At 45.3% G+C, this 12,335-nt stretch overlaps 1 protein-coding gene across 9 annotated transcripts in view; it reads left to right on the forward strand.

The window, feature by feature from the left end:
- Unc79 (unc-79 homolog, NALCN channel complex subunit) overlaps positions 1 to 12,335 on the forward strand; it is a 236,505-nt gene that overhangs the window by 168,884 nt on the left and 55,286 nt on the right. For 7 of the 9 annotated variants that reach the window (XM_032908298.1, XM_032908292.1, XM_032908290.1 and 4 more), the window contains 4 exons: positions 2,058 to 2,165; positions 5,902 to 6,018; positions 8,488 to 8,571; positions 11,748 to 11,850. In XM_032908298.1, the coding sequence (XP_032764189.1) occupies positions 2,058 to 2,165; positions 5,902 to 6,018; positions 8,488 to 8,571; positions 11,748 to 11,850 (412 nt within the window). The remainder of the gene's footprint in view (positions 1 to 2,057; positions 2,166 to 5,901; positions 6,019 to 8,487; positions 8,572 to 11,747; positions 11,851 to 12,335) is intronic. The other 2 variants (XM_032908293.1, XM_032908299.1) reach the window with 1 other exon arrangement.

The raw sequence follows: 12,335 nt of genomic DNA on the forward strand, positions 1-12,335 counted from the left end.
AAAGCAGTTTCAAGTGACTGCTCACCATGAAGAATGTTTGAGAAACTTTACGGCAGGTTGCATTTTTATACTTTTTTGTTACCATGAAGGTATTAGAGGGAGTGGTAGGGTAATGACTCAATGGTGAGATTGAATGCTGCTTATATGGAGAACCTGAGTTTGGTTCACAGCACCTACATCATGTGACTCACAGTTGCCTGTAACTCCAGCTCCAGGGGACCCAGTACCCTCTTCTGGCTTTTGTAGGCACCTCTACAAGCACACATGTAGGAACACAAACACATATATACACACACAAACATGCGTGCCCACGTGTGCATATATACACACATACATTTAAAATGTAAAAAAAAACCATAAAAGTTACCAGAAGTTATTAGTGATAATTTAGCTCAGTAAACTGCTAATTAAGCACGAGGAACCAAGTTTGGATAACTGGCACCCATGTAGACGTCAAGCAAGGCAGTATACTGTCTGTGACCCCAGTGCTTGAGAGTTGGGACAGGCCAGGGTGTAGACAGACAGATCCCTTGAGCTCATTAGCCGGTCAGCCCTGCTGAATCCAAGTTCCAGGCTCAGTAAGAGAGCCTATCACAGAAAAAACAAGGACAGATTGGTCAAGGAAGACACACAACACGAAGCTCTGGTCCATCTGCACACACCTACATGAACATGTACACACAGAACACACAAGGTTACTAATATGGCAACTGTATCTATCGGAAGACCTCTGGGAATGAAAGGTAGATGGTCCAAAGCCATTTCCCCCGAACTTTTGTCCCAGACCCTGTTCTAGGACCTTTTATATCTGACACCTTGCAGGTTTAATGGCCATCCAGTGTTGGGAGAAGCATGCATTAATTATAAAATATTGTGGATTAATCTGTGACAAGAAGAAGCAGTTTGCCCTATGAAAAGGATGAGATGGTACACTTTTTAGTTTGTCGTCATGGAAACCCACGTTGGCAAATCTGAGCCAGCAAGAGGCTCAGTGTGTTTGCTGCCCAGTGATGCTCTAAAGGGTTGTAGGTTTGACGTGATGATCCTTTCAGAATGTTTGAGAGGACGCTCTGCAGTTACTTAGAACAACGAGAGAGGGCCAATTTCCAATAGTGATAGATTAATAAGACAGTATTATATATCAAAACTATTTCCTGCCAGAGAGACATTTTTTCAATCGGAATGTTTGTGTTTCTCTAACACAGCTGTTCTCAGCATGTGGGTTGCAACCCTTTTGGGAGTCACATATCAGATATTTACATTACGATTCCTAACAGTAACAAAATCACAGTTATCAAGTAGCAATGAAATAATTTTGTGGTTGGGGATCGCCACAACATGAGGAACTGTATTAAAAGGTTGCAGCGTTAGGAAGGTTGAGAACCACTTCTTGAAAGAAACTGAGACACTCACTTAGTACTATTTATATCATAGCGGACACAGGTCCTGCTCTTGGATTGTTCCCAGTTTAGTAACATTTATACGAAAGTACGAAAATAGTAACATTGTAGTGTTTCGTGTTCGGAAACAATTAAGGGCAAATGCTCCATAAGGAGGTCACCGGATCAGTTTTCTTGGGAAGGAAACAGAGTCCTGGAAACCTCCTTGGATGCGGAACCTTCTATTGAAGATGGAGAAATAAATGAAGACCAGGAAATTTTCAGACAAGGTGCAGATAGGCGGATAGGTAGTGCAGAATACTGACCTATTGTTAGCTATCAGATGAGAAGGGATGGACAGAGAAGAGCGAAGAGCTTGGATCAGAGCAGCAGCAGCAGCAGCAGCAGCAGCAGCATGGACACTTCAAGCATTAGATTGGTAGCTGTGGGAGCATCACTCACTAGGCAACATAGCTTCACGAGGAGAATGTGATGAAGAGTCAGTTGCCTGCAGGGTTTGGAGCCAGCAGACATGTGATCTCTCTAAGGCAGCCGCTAGAGGCAGAAAGTGCATAGAGATTTGAATGGGAATGGTAGACACGAGAGTAAAAGACCCAGAAAGGTCCTTAACCACTTTGTCCCGCGGTCCTTAACTTTAAATAGTATTTCCATTCGTAGATCCCTCTGCTAAAGGACTTTCAACGTTGGAAATGCCACGGGAATCTTCCTCTGCCCCTACGTTAGAAGCAGGTGCACCCGAAACAAGCAGCCACTCATCAATATCAAGTAAGTGTTCCTCCGTGATGGTTTCTGTGTCTGTCAACTTTGGAACGTCACCGACGCGTATTGCTTTCAATTTTGCTAACCCTCCTACTTACAAAAAAAATGACGCATTAGCTTCCTCAATGATACAGTGCTGTGTAGTCTATGAAGTTCTGGAGGGTAGCATGGTCTGCTTTAGTTAGTTCAGAACTCAGAAGTCAGATTAATCACACGGGCACTGATTGCCTAAGATCAATTAGATCAATTCCCAAATTCATTAAAGGATAATTACAGAATTTCATCATTCAGTGAAGTGAGCATCGCTACTAGTCTGAACACAGACCGTGGAACTGGTCATGTGACACACGTAAGAATTCGATCATGTCAGAAGCTTGCCCGGGGCTCATTGATTTAGTCTGAATCACTTCTATTGTGAACTCGGCTTTATCTGAGTTATCCTAAAATAAATGCATCGTGACCCTATAGGCTAAATCTGTTCCATTTAGGCTGAAAAGCAAAAATGGCCCAACACATTGCAAAGTCTACTCCAGGCCAGTATTCTGAAACTTCCCTCTGCTGTTTGATACTAGGTATTGACCATAAGAAGCTTGGGTTCCATTGCTGTTCCCTCACAGTATTTACTCAGCTCAGTGGAGTCAAGAGATTTTTTTTTTTCAGCAAGGGGAATTCTTGGAAGGAATCAGTGATACAGACAAAAGTGTACGTTTCTGGAAGCCTTTGTCTTATGCTCTGAGAAATTTGTATTTAATATGGATGCTGCCTGAAGGGTTAGTGAGTTTTCATTTGACCATCTTCTAAAAGGAGGATAGTTCAAGAAGACAGATGAGCAGTGCTTTGTCAATGCTGGACTGGTTGTATCATAATGGAAATGCTGGACTGGTTGTATGGAGAGGAATCATTGTCAGCATTTATCCATTCGTGCATTCATTCATTCATTCATTCATTCATTCATCATGCCCTGAGCATGTGGTGGGGGCCAGGTATTGTGCTTCCCATTGGAGATCAAGGAAGGCAAAATCTTGACAGTGATCATAGATGCCGTCTACTTGGTTCTCCTGGTGAATGGTTCATATATAACATGAACTACATCCAATCCTTACCTAAGCACTGCATGGCAGATGCTCAATGCTTGCCTAAAGTCACAGCACTATGGAGAGAGACAGAGACAGAGACAGACAGAGAGAGAGAGACAGAGAGGGAGAGAGGGAGAGAGAGAGAGAGAGAGAGAGAGAGAGAGAGAGAGAGAGAGAGAGAGAGACAGGTGAACTGCTGCTTGGCCTATCAGATTTTCAAGTTGATATTAATTCCACACTGTCTTTGGATAATTCTAAATCAATTATAAGACTATAAAAATTATGATAGTTTCCAACTAGCAGATATTTGACCTTTGGTTGCAAAATAGGATGGCTAGTTCTAAAGCTAAGTGTTTTGTTGTTGTTTTTAATAATGAACAATGTTTGACAACTTTACAAAAATCAAAACAGCGTGCTTTCTCTTCCTCATTTACATGAGAAAGAGAAAACAAAAAGAGACCAAATTTCCCCGCTTAGAACTCTGAAGTGTTGTGATTTGAAATGGTCAGGATGGTTAAATGACTGTAATTCCAGTGCTGTGAACACGTGTGTCAGGAGGGTCAGGATCCCAGAGTCATGTCTGAGTCTGGCCTTTCTGGTGCGGGGTTAGCATGTTAGTCCTCACCTTCCTGCTCTTGTCACGCAAAGCATCATCATAGAACTTGGGTGTGCTCTTGGAGGCATAACACCAGAAAGTGTGTCCATTGGCCTTTTTCCTCTCAGGAATTCTGCTGTCTTCAAAAGCCCCTGAGAGACTAGGGGTGTAGCTCAGTGGTGGAGCCCTGGCCTAGCATGTGTGAGGCTCTGGGCTCCATTCCCAGGACTGAAAAACAGAGAAAAACTTAGAAAGGGGAAGAATCTCCCTGTAAGAGGTTTTGCACCCTTACTTGACTAAGTCTACAAGATGATGTTTATATTTAAATTTTTTAAATCCTTTAAAACTTTTCAGTTTTAGCTGGGGATGTAGTTTAGCAGGAAGGTGGCTTGCCCAACATGTGCAAGGCCTTGGGTTCAAAGCCCAGTACTAAAAAATATATATATATATATATATATATATATATATATATATATATATATATATATTCTTGCTTTTGAATTTTTCTTAAAAATTTAAATTTTTTACCTAAAGCTCTACATTTCAAGTAAATTACAGACTAATAAAGTAATTTACCGGTCAGTAAATCAATCAGGGACATTTACTGTTCATTGATTAGCTATTTCCAAAAATTTATTGACTATGGACTCCAAGACACACCCATCCCACCACGTTCCCTTCTCGATCAAGTTGTCAGTTGATGGTTTCGTGACTTAAATACGCCATGGCCACCGTCAATCAAACAGCATGCGGAACACACCGGAAACAATGTATGAATGATGTCCCTTTACACCCAGTTGCTCCTGTTGTTGACTGCGAAACCTCTGTGTAGTGTCCAGGGTCGTCCAGGGGCTGTCTGGTAGATACTGGCCTCTGCATTGCTTTCTAGAGCACATAGTTCATCAGCTTCAGCTTCTGAAGTTGCCCCCTCAAGTGAACCGGGTTGGGGAATCCAAGTGGGCAACATCCAGGTGCTTGGGGTCAGGCCTACAGCTGTCTTGGTGAGCCTGAATGCTCACACTGCGTCAGTGGATAGGCATTGAGTGTCTCACAGGGGACCAGGGGATCAGGCGAGGGTGGCCTTCCAAGTCAGCAGGCGACTGGCAGCTTTCTGTAGTTTTGGGTTTGGAAATGCTTACTACGTTCCATTGCCAAGAATACCACCAGGGCTTTAATAGCAGGACAAAAATAATAGCATCGTTTTCTAAAACAAAGAGTATCCAGGCGGAATGATATTTAATTCACAGTTTTCAAATGGTAGACAGGGGGGACTCAAAGGCTTGGAAACTGTGTGGATTTTGAAGTCGGTATGATCCAGCTTACTTCAGTGGCCTTTTCGATTCGATTCAAGGTAGCACTGCTTGGTTTGGGTCCTCTTTAGGATACAGCAGAGGATATAAGTAAAAACCGCTAACACAAACTATCCTGCTAACACAGACTATCCTGCTAACACAGACTATCCCGCTAACACAGACTATCCCGCTAACACAGACTATCCCTCTAACACAAGCTATCCCGCTAGCACAGACTATCCCGCTAGCACAGACTATCCTGCTAACACAGACTATCCCTCTAACACAAGCTATCCCGCTAACACAGACTATCCCGCTAACACAGACTATCCCTCTAACACAAGCTATCCCGCTAACACAGACTATCCCGCTAACACAGACTATCCCTCTAACACAGACTATCCCGCTAACACAGACTATCCCGCTAGCACAAGCTATCCCGCTAACACAGACTATCCCGCTAACACAGACTATCCCTCTAACACAAGCTATCCCGCTAACACAGACTATCCCGCTAACACAGACTATCGCACTGCGTTCACTGGGAGTTGAGTAAACACGCTTAGCTGGTGGATCGATGCTAGGGGAGCACTACTATTGCCTGCACAATGAGCACACGAAAGGCGTTAGTTTTTCCACGGGACGAGGAGCGTATGATTTTAAAAAAAATTGCAAGTTGTTAACGAAGACTCGATTAAGGCGTGTGTGATGTGTAGAGCCTGTGCGTGCGATGGGAAACCTGTTCCCGTGGTAATCGTCTCCTAATTTCCTTCGTATAGCTCAGTATAGGCAGATGAAAAGGGGATCCCTGGGAGTTCTGACAATGAGCCAGTTAATGAAGCGACAGCTGGAGCATCAGTCTAGCGCCCCCCATAACATCAGCAGCTGGGACACTGGTGGGTCACGCTTTTTCTTCTTGTTTGCTTCTCAGATTAGCTAATGCCACTTTCTCTGTGTCCACTTTTTTTGTGTTCTTTGGTTAAAACAGTTTAAACAAACTGGAAGCAATTAACATCTACTCAGATTTTCCCAAGCGCTCTAGAGCAAAGCGGTGGACGTCCGGGCTGAGCCTCGTTTAGACTAATCCTCCGCTGAGCTGGTCCCCACCGAGGCTGGTTCCTATTGAGACTGGTCTGGTCTCCGCATGCCCAACTCTCAGCTTTTCCTTTAAGACCCAGATTTCAGATCTCAAGTTATCTGTCTGGGGAGGAGTGGGTAGAGCTATGGTTTCATGGCACAGCATTTTTAAAGCGCCAGACAGTCAATATCCTCTTTCAGAAAATACAACGTACCGAATTTAGTGCCTATTCAATGACAAGTCTGGGGTCCGTGATGGCTTGATCTGCAAATAGGCTTGGGAAGGGATTGTGTAACCTTGGCCAGCAGGGTCACCAGGTTACAGTCACACACCCTCACGTTCATAAGCCAGAACCGCATCTAACCTGTCGCCCAGTAAGGAGGACTGCCATGGCACATCTGTTTTGAGTGACTGTTTTGCATTTCCCTTCCCTTATCCCATCTGCGTGTGCTGCCTTCTCGGCTCATACCTCTGCGGTGGTCCCCTCTTAAGTGCCTGCTTTTTCTTAGTTGCTGTTCTTCTTAAATTAAATGGGTCATCTGAGGTACGAGATTATAAACACGGAAAGCCCCTTGAAGTTTGCACAGGCTATGAAAATGTAAGAGCTGATTACTGTAACACGCTATGGGGGGTGCACTTCACTATCTGGGTGATTATTTTTGGGGCTTCAATTATGAGATTATTTTTAATATTCCTCATTATGATGCAGAATCACAGTGTGCACAAAAAAAAAAAAAAACCCCAAGATCTCGAGCCGCTTTTCAAACCGTGTGTATGTCCTCTCGTTTGCCTTTGCTGCTCTTCAAGAAGAGACCCATATAGCACACCCACCCCGTAGGTAATAGTCAGCTTCAGTCCCCTGGACGTAGACGAGTGTTTTTTCTTCATTTAATGGTACCCAGGAGTGAGCAAGGAGTAGCTAAGAGGCGACAGACAAGAGAGAGAAGGGAAAGACACTGGCTAGCCATCCCCAAGAATGCGTTTGGCTTGTTAGTCACTCTTTTCCAAACATACCATGGAGGACTCTGTCGCTCTCTGCAGGGATGAAACTGTTCAGCCTGAGAGGAGCAGCTCAGTTAGAGCTCTGGGACGAAGTGCTCAGCTTGCCTTCCGTCTCAGCTCAGTCTGCGACTGGGACTCAGCCATGCTAGACTCTGACTAAGGCTGCAACCTAGTTTGATTAAGTAAAGCCTCAACAATGTTAACTGACATCTCTTTCTGACCTGAACGTTAAGCTACAAAGCCCTACATGATACCAGATAACCCATTTAACTATAGATTTCTATTTTCAGTCAGACTTAATGGTACTTGTCTTCTTGGTTTCACACATAAGACTCCATGTTGTCCGAACTTCTTGCACTGACATTCGCTTTTTTGTTTTTTTTTTTAATTTTCCATTCTCTAGTCTCTGAGTCCTTTAATAGGTTTTATCTCACTATTCCCAAGTTCTTTTGTTTGTTCGGTTGGTTGGTTGGTTTTGAACCCAGGATCTTTCTCTGTTACTGAGGCTGCTCTTGAATCTCTGGGCTCAAGTGATCTTTCTGACACAGCCTCCCACAGCTGAGCCTGCCTTACACCTGGCTTCAGTCATCTCACATTTGCTACCTGAGGCCAGCAAAAAAGTCTGTGGATGTGGAGTATGATGTTAGGGGACATGTTGTTTTGAACCACACACATTGATTCATTGACTCTCTAGCTCCCGACCAAGAACAACTATGGTCCCGTAGTTGTTCTTGACTGATGAGAACAGCTTAAACTGGGTCGTGCTAAATTCACCTCAGCACACACTAGTTTCTCCACAGAAAGTCTGCCTCTTCCTCACTGTACACGTCTCGAATGAACATCCCCTAAATATCACTCAATTTCTGCTCCTCATTCTTGTTCTCCACCCCTCAGTCAAAGCCCTATCATTTGTGCCCGTCCATGTGTCTGCTGTGTGAACCTGTCTGACCATCACCCCAGAGTATCATTAGCATATTTATTGATTTACATACACATGTTTCACGGCCATGGTATTGGCCCTTCATTTCATATTGGGATTTGTACTCTTCTGAAGCAGAGTGGGAATAGAACTTAAAAAAAGGTTAGTTTTGAATGTTCTAATATTTCCAGGTGCAGTTCATTTAACTGAGTGACAGGTTTGTAACAGAAGCCTTGGATAAGCCCCACCCCCAGCTTTAATCTTTATGTGTTAATAAAGTAACCACGACAGTTGGCTGCATTGATTGTGCGGTGACGTCTACCAAACTGACCCCACTGAAGACTGAAATGCTGTCTTTATCCACAGAACAGATCCAGCCTGGGAAAGGGCAGTGTAACGTGCCAATGTGCCTAAACCCCGACCTGGAGGGACAGCCACTGCGAACGAGAGGTTGGTTGAGTCCCGGAGTCTCAGACTATAGAACCGAAGGACTGGGTATCTCTCACGGATCCACACAGCAGGCGCCAAAACCTCTTCCTCTCCAGCTCCACATATTTCCAACCTGCAAAACACCTTCAGGACCAGGGAGTGTGTGTGGGCTCATCCTTGACCAACAAGGACAAAAGCTCTGCCTTATCTCGTCTTCCTAACACTCGGGGCCACAAGACACAATCCTAGTGGCTCTTGCCCGACACTCTGGACATTTGAAAATAACACGCCTCATTTCTTTCCCCTTCAGCTGTTTCTAGACCAGACCCCCCTGGGCTCTTTAGCCTCCCTCCCAAGACGTGTCAGGTTTCCGTGTCACCCTTCGCTCTTTCCCTGAGCAGAGTTCAGACTGTCCTTATTTTTTCTAGAATGGTAGGGCTGTGGCTGACCAGCTTCTTTCAAGGCTATCTCGAATTACGTATGAAAAATGCAAGCTTTGTTCTGCTTGTGGGGGCAAAACGAGCATCCGTCTGTGCTAGGATCATCAAAATTTTTGCTTTCTAAATTCAGCCCACACATTTAACTACATATTTAATTAATCCTTCTGTTCTTAAAATTCAGAAGGCTGATGACCCTGTCATTGGCTATAAAAGAAAGAGGGCCCTGACCACATCTTCCAAGTAGTCTCTTGAATCAAGCGGACCCATGTGGAGATGTTTGCGTCCAGCTTCCTGGACACTTCTTTGGTAATGGCTAGCACTCTAGCCCTCCTGCAGATGGAATGAGTCACTAGTCTGTGTGGCCGAGAAGAGCTGTCCGTGAGTCAGGGTGTTGAGCCAGTCGTCGGTGCGTGGTTGTGATCTGCCCATCGGAACCAGGCTGAAGTAAAAGTGAACGGGTGAAGGTGGATGCAGAGTCCCCACAGCCTCTCTCTCATTGCAAATGGTAGAGTCCACTGGTGCAGCCGCACAGCTGGTGTGCGCTTTGCCACAAGCACACCTCCGGGGTCTCTCCTGTCTCTGGGATCCCAAAGGGGCGTTTGTCGGCATCTAGAGCTTTGAAGTTCAGCTGTGGAGAAGGTCCTCCATATTCAAGTTTCTGAGGACTCGCTGCTTCTGCTTCCGGTTCTCTGGACATCCTGGGAAGGAACCAGTGGTTGGGGGCTCAGAATCGTGGCCAAACAATACAGAGACAAACATGGAGGCTGAGTTTAACACTGCCAGCTTGGTTGTGGGTCGTTTATGACAAAAGGTTGCTGAAGTCTGTGGCTTTCTTTTTCGTAGTTCTTGTCCCACACATTGCTTTCAGTTTCCCTGACAGTAGTGGAATTTAGCAAGCCATCGGTTCAGCTAATGTCGCCCTGTGAGAACCAGTGGCCAGTCACCTAACCTTCTCTCTCTGATAGATGGCTTCCATAAATACCGCAGCATGCTTTCTGTGTTGTCAGAGAGAAAAACTACTTCACTGGGGCTACTATAAGAACGGCCCCCGTTAGGTGATGACTGGAAGCCACAAAAATGCCTGAAACCTTCTCGATCCTTTGGTTGCAATCTTGATTAGAGTTCTTCCTAGTGAGATTGTGGACACATTTCCATAGGTCTTATGGGCGATGTATTTTTTTCTACTCTGCATAGTTGTCGTTTTAGCATTTGGCTAGTGTGTCCATCAATGATCAAGAGTCGTGGGGATTATACTTATGTTCTGTGCTTTTGCTGTCTCTGCTATGAGTCTGCTTATATGTCTGATACGGGCAACAGCTTTACGGACATCCTTAGTTAACAGCGCCCTTGTATATCCCTGGGCAGGAATGCTAGCTCAGAAATGGCCGGTAACATGGTAGCAAGGTTTATATTCCCAACTGGGGTCTTTGGAAGGTGCAGACCCTTTTCAGAGCTGATGTGTTTGCACGTGTTTGCTTCTCAGAAATACACTTTGTGTAAACTTTACCCGGAGAGGTGGTCTATAGTGTGCAAACATGAACTTCAACAGCATTTCCCCCTCAGGGCACACGGCTTTGCCCTTCAGACGAGGGGAGGCATCAAAGGTTTAAAGTCTTCTATTAGAACTGCCATTTTCTCAGTCATTCTTCTTTCTCAGGAGAAATCATCTTTGATTTCAGGACCAAGTCACACATTTCTTGATGAGAGGTGGGTTATTTAGTGATGTTGCCATTCTGCCTTTTTGTCTGCTTGGAGGACTCGGATTCACAGTTATTCCGCCGACCACCCCGCTGTCTCGTGTTGTCACTTAGAGACTCATCTCAGCTGCTCAGCTCCAGGGAGTCTGCCCCACACGGAGTCTTTCTTCACAGAGAGCACGGCTCCTGAACACCTACATTCATTACCTTTTAAGATTTATATTTTTTATTTGTGTGCATATGTGCACGTATGTACACCCGAACACAGATGCCCAGGGAGGCCGGAAGAGGAGCCTGTCAGGTCACTTAGACGAGCAGGTCTAAGCTGTCTTGACGTGGATGCAGGGGATGAAACTTGCATGCTCTGAAGGAGCAGAGGGCTCTGAACCGCTGAGACATCGTTCCAGTCTCCACCTTTACTGTCCATTGCTGTATGCTGCTGAGATTCCAGACTCGGATTTCTTTGTTTTTAAGCTGTCGTGTTGACTGGGTGAAGTAGAACAATTCAAACAGCTGATGCTGCATTCATAAATATTTCCTTTGAAAATGAAGTCTTTTTGCTTTAGCGCTTTTGATAATAATTTTCAAAGCAGAACACTGGACCGGGTTTCTAGCCCCGGTGCCCCCTTCTGTTCATCTGTGTGAAGTCTGGGGGTTCTCGCCGCCTCCCACTTCGTCAGGTGGTCAAGTCTGGGGTCTCACTGTCTTCCTGTAATAGCCCCACTTTAATGATGATCCACACTTGTGCATTAGACACAGCATATTACTCAGGCAATTTTCTCTATGGCTAGGAAGTCCATCTTTATCGTAGACTCTGCTGACCCAGATGAGATTTCTGATTTTTCAAAATCATGAACCACGGGAAGGTAGACAGGCATCCATCTCTTTCTTGGCCCCACTTCACGGCCGGGGCGAGGGGGGAGCTTTTTCGTGCCGAGGATGGGCTGGGGTCACAGTCTCACGAATGTGGTCTTCTGAGAGCTAATGGATGCCGAGGGCAGACTCCCCTGGCCCCAGAAGCTTGTCTGTATTCACGGCTGTCTCTCTGCTGCTTACCCAGGCGCCACTAAATCCAGCCTGCTGTCAGCACCCAGTATCGCCAGCATGTTTGTGCCTGCACCTGAAGAGTTCACCGAGGAGCAGCCGACAGTGATGGCTGACAAGTAAGCTTGCCCGTTACCTTCCCCCCTTTGGCTTTAAAGTTGGAGTCTGGTCACCAGGTGAGGAAATACACTGTTCTTCAACAGGCTGAAGCTGTGTGGTACACACTTACAATTCAGAAATGAGCACAGTGTGAGCGGGGTCCCCCTCCTTTACTTTAATTTGGAGTGAATCGGTTAATTTCACTCACCCCTGCAATTAATTTAATGCCCATAAAATCCCCCATCATCCAGAAGCATTAAACTGTTGCACTAGAAATAAAAAAGGACTCCATTCTCATTCCGTCCTGACAATACAGTCCATTCTCCGAGTCTCAAACTGGCTTGTCACCTCTCCGTCTGTCACTTCCCAGCAGCCTTGAGTTCTAAGCTTGAGGCCACGTTTAGCTCATTAGCTAAGGTATTCTCCAGTGTGAATGTCTCCACTGTTCTTTCCCCTGCCCCGTCTAAAATTCCAGATGTGTTCATTCCTGATGTGTTCTCTCTCC

Source organism: Rattus rattus, chromosome 7 (assembly GCF_011064425.1).
Source record: "Rattus rattus isolate New Zealand chromosome 7, Rrattus_CSIRO_v1, whole genome shotgun sequence".
In the NCBI taxonomy this organism is placed as follows: Eukaryota; Metazoa; Chordata; class Mammalia; order Rodentia; family Muridae; genus Rattus; species Rattus rattus.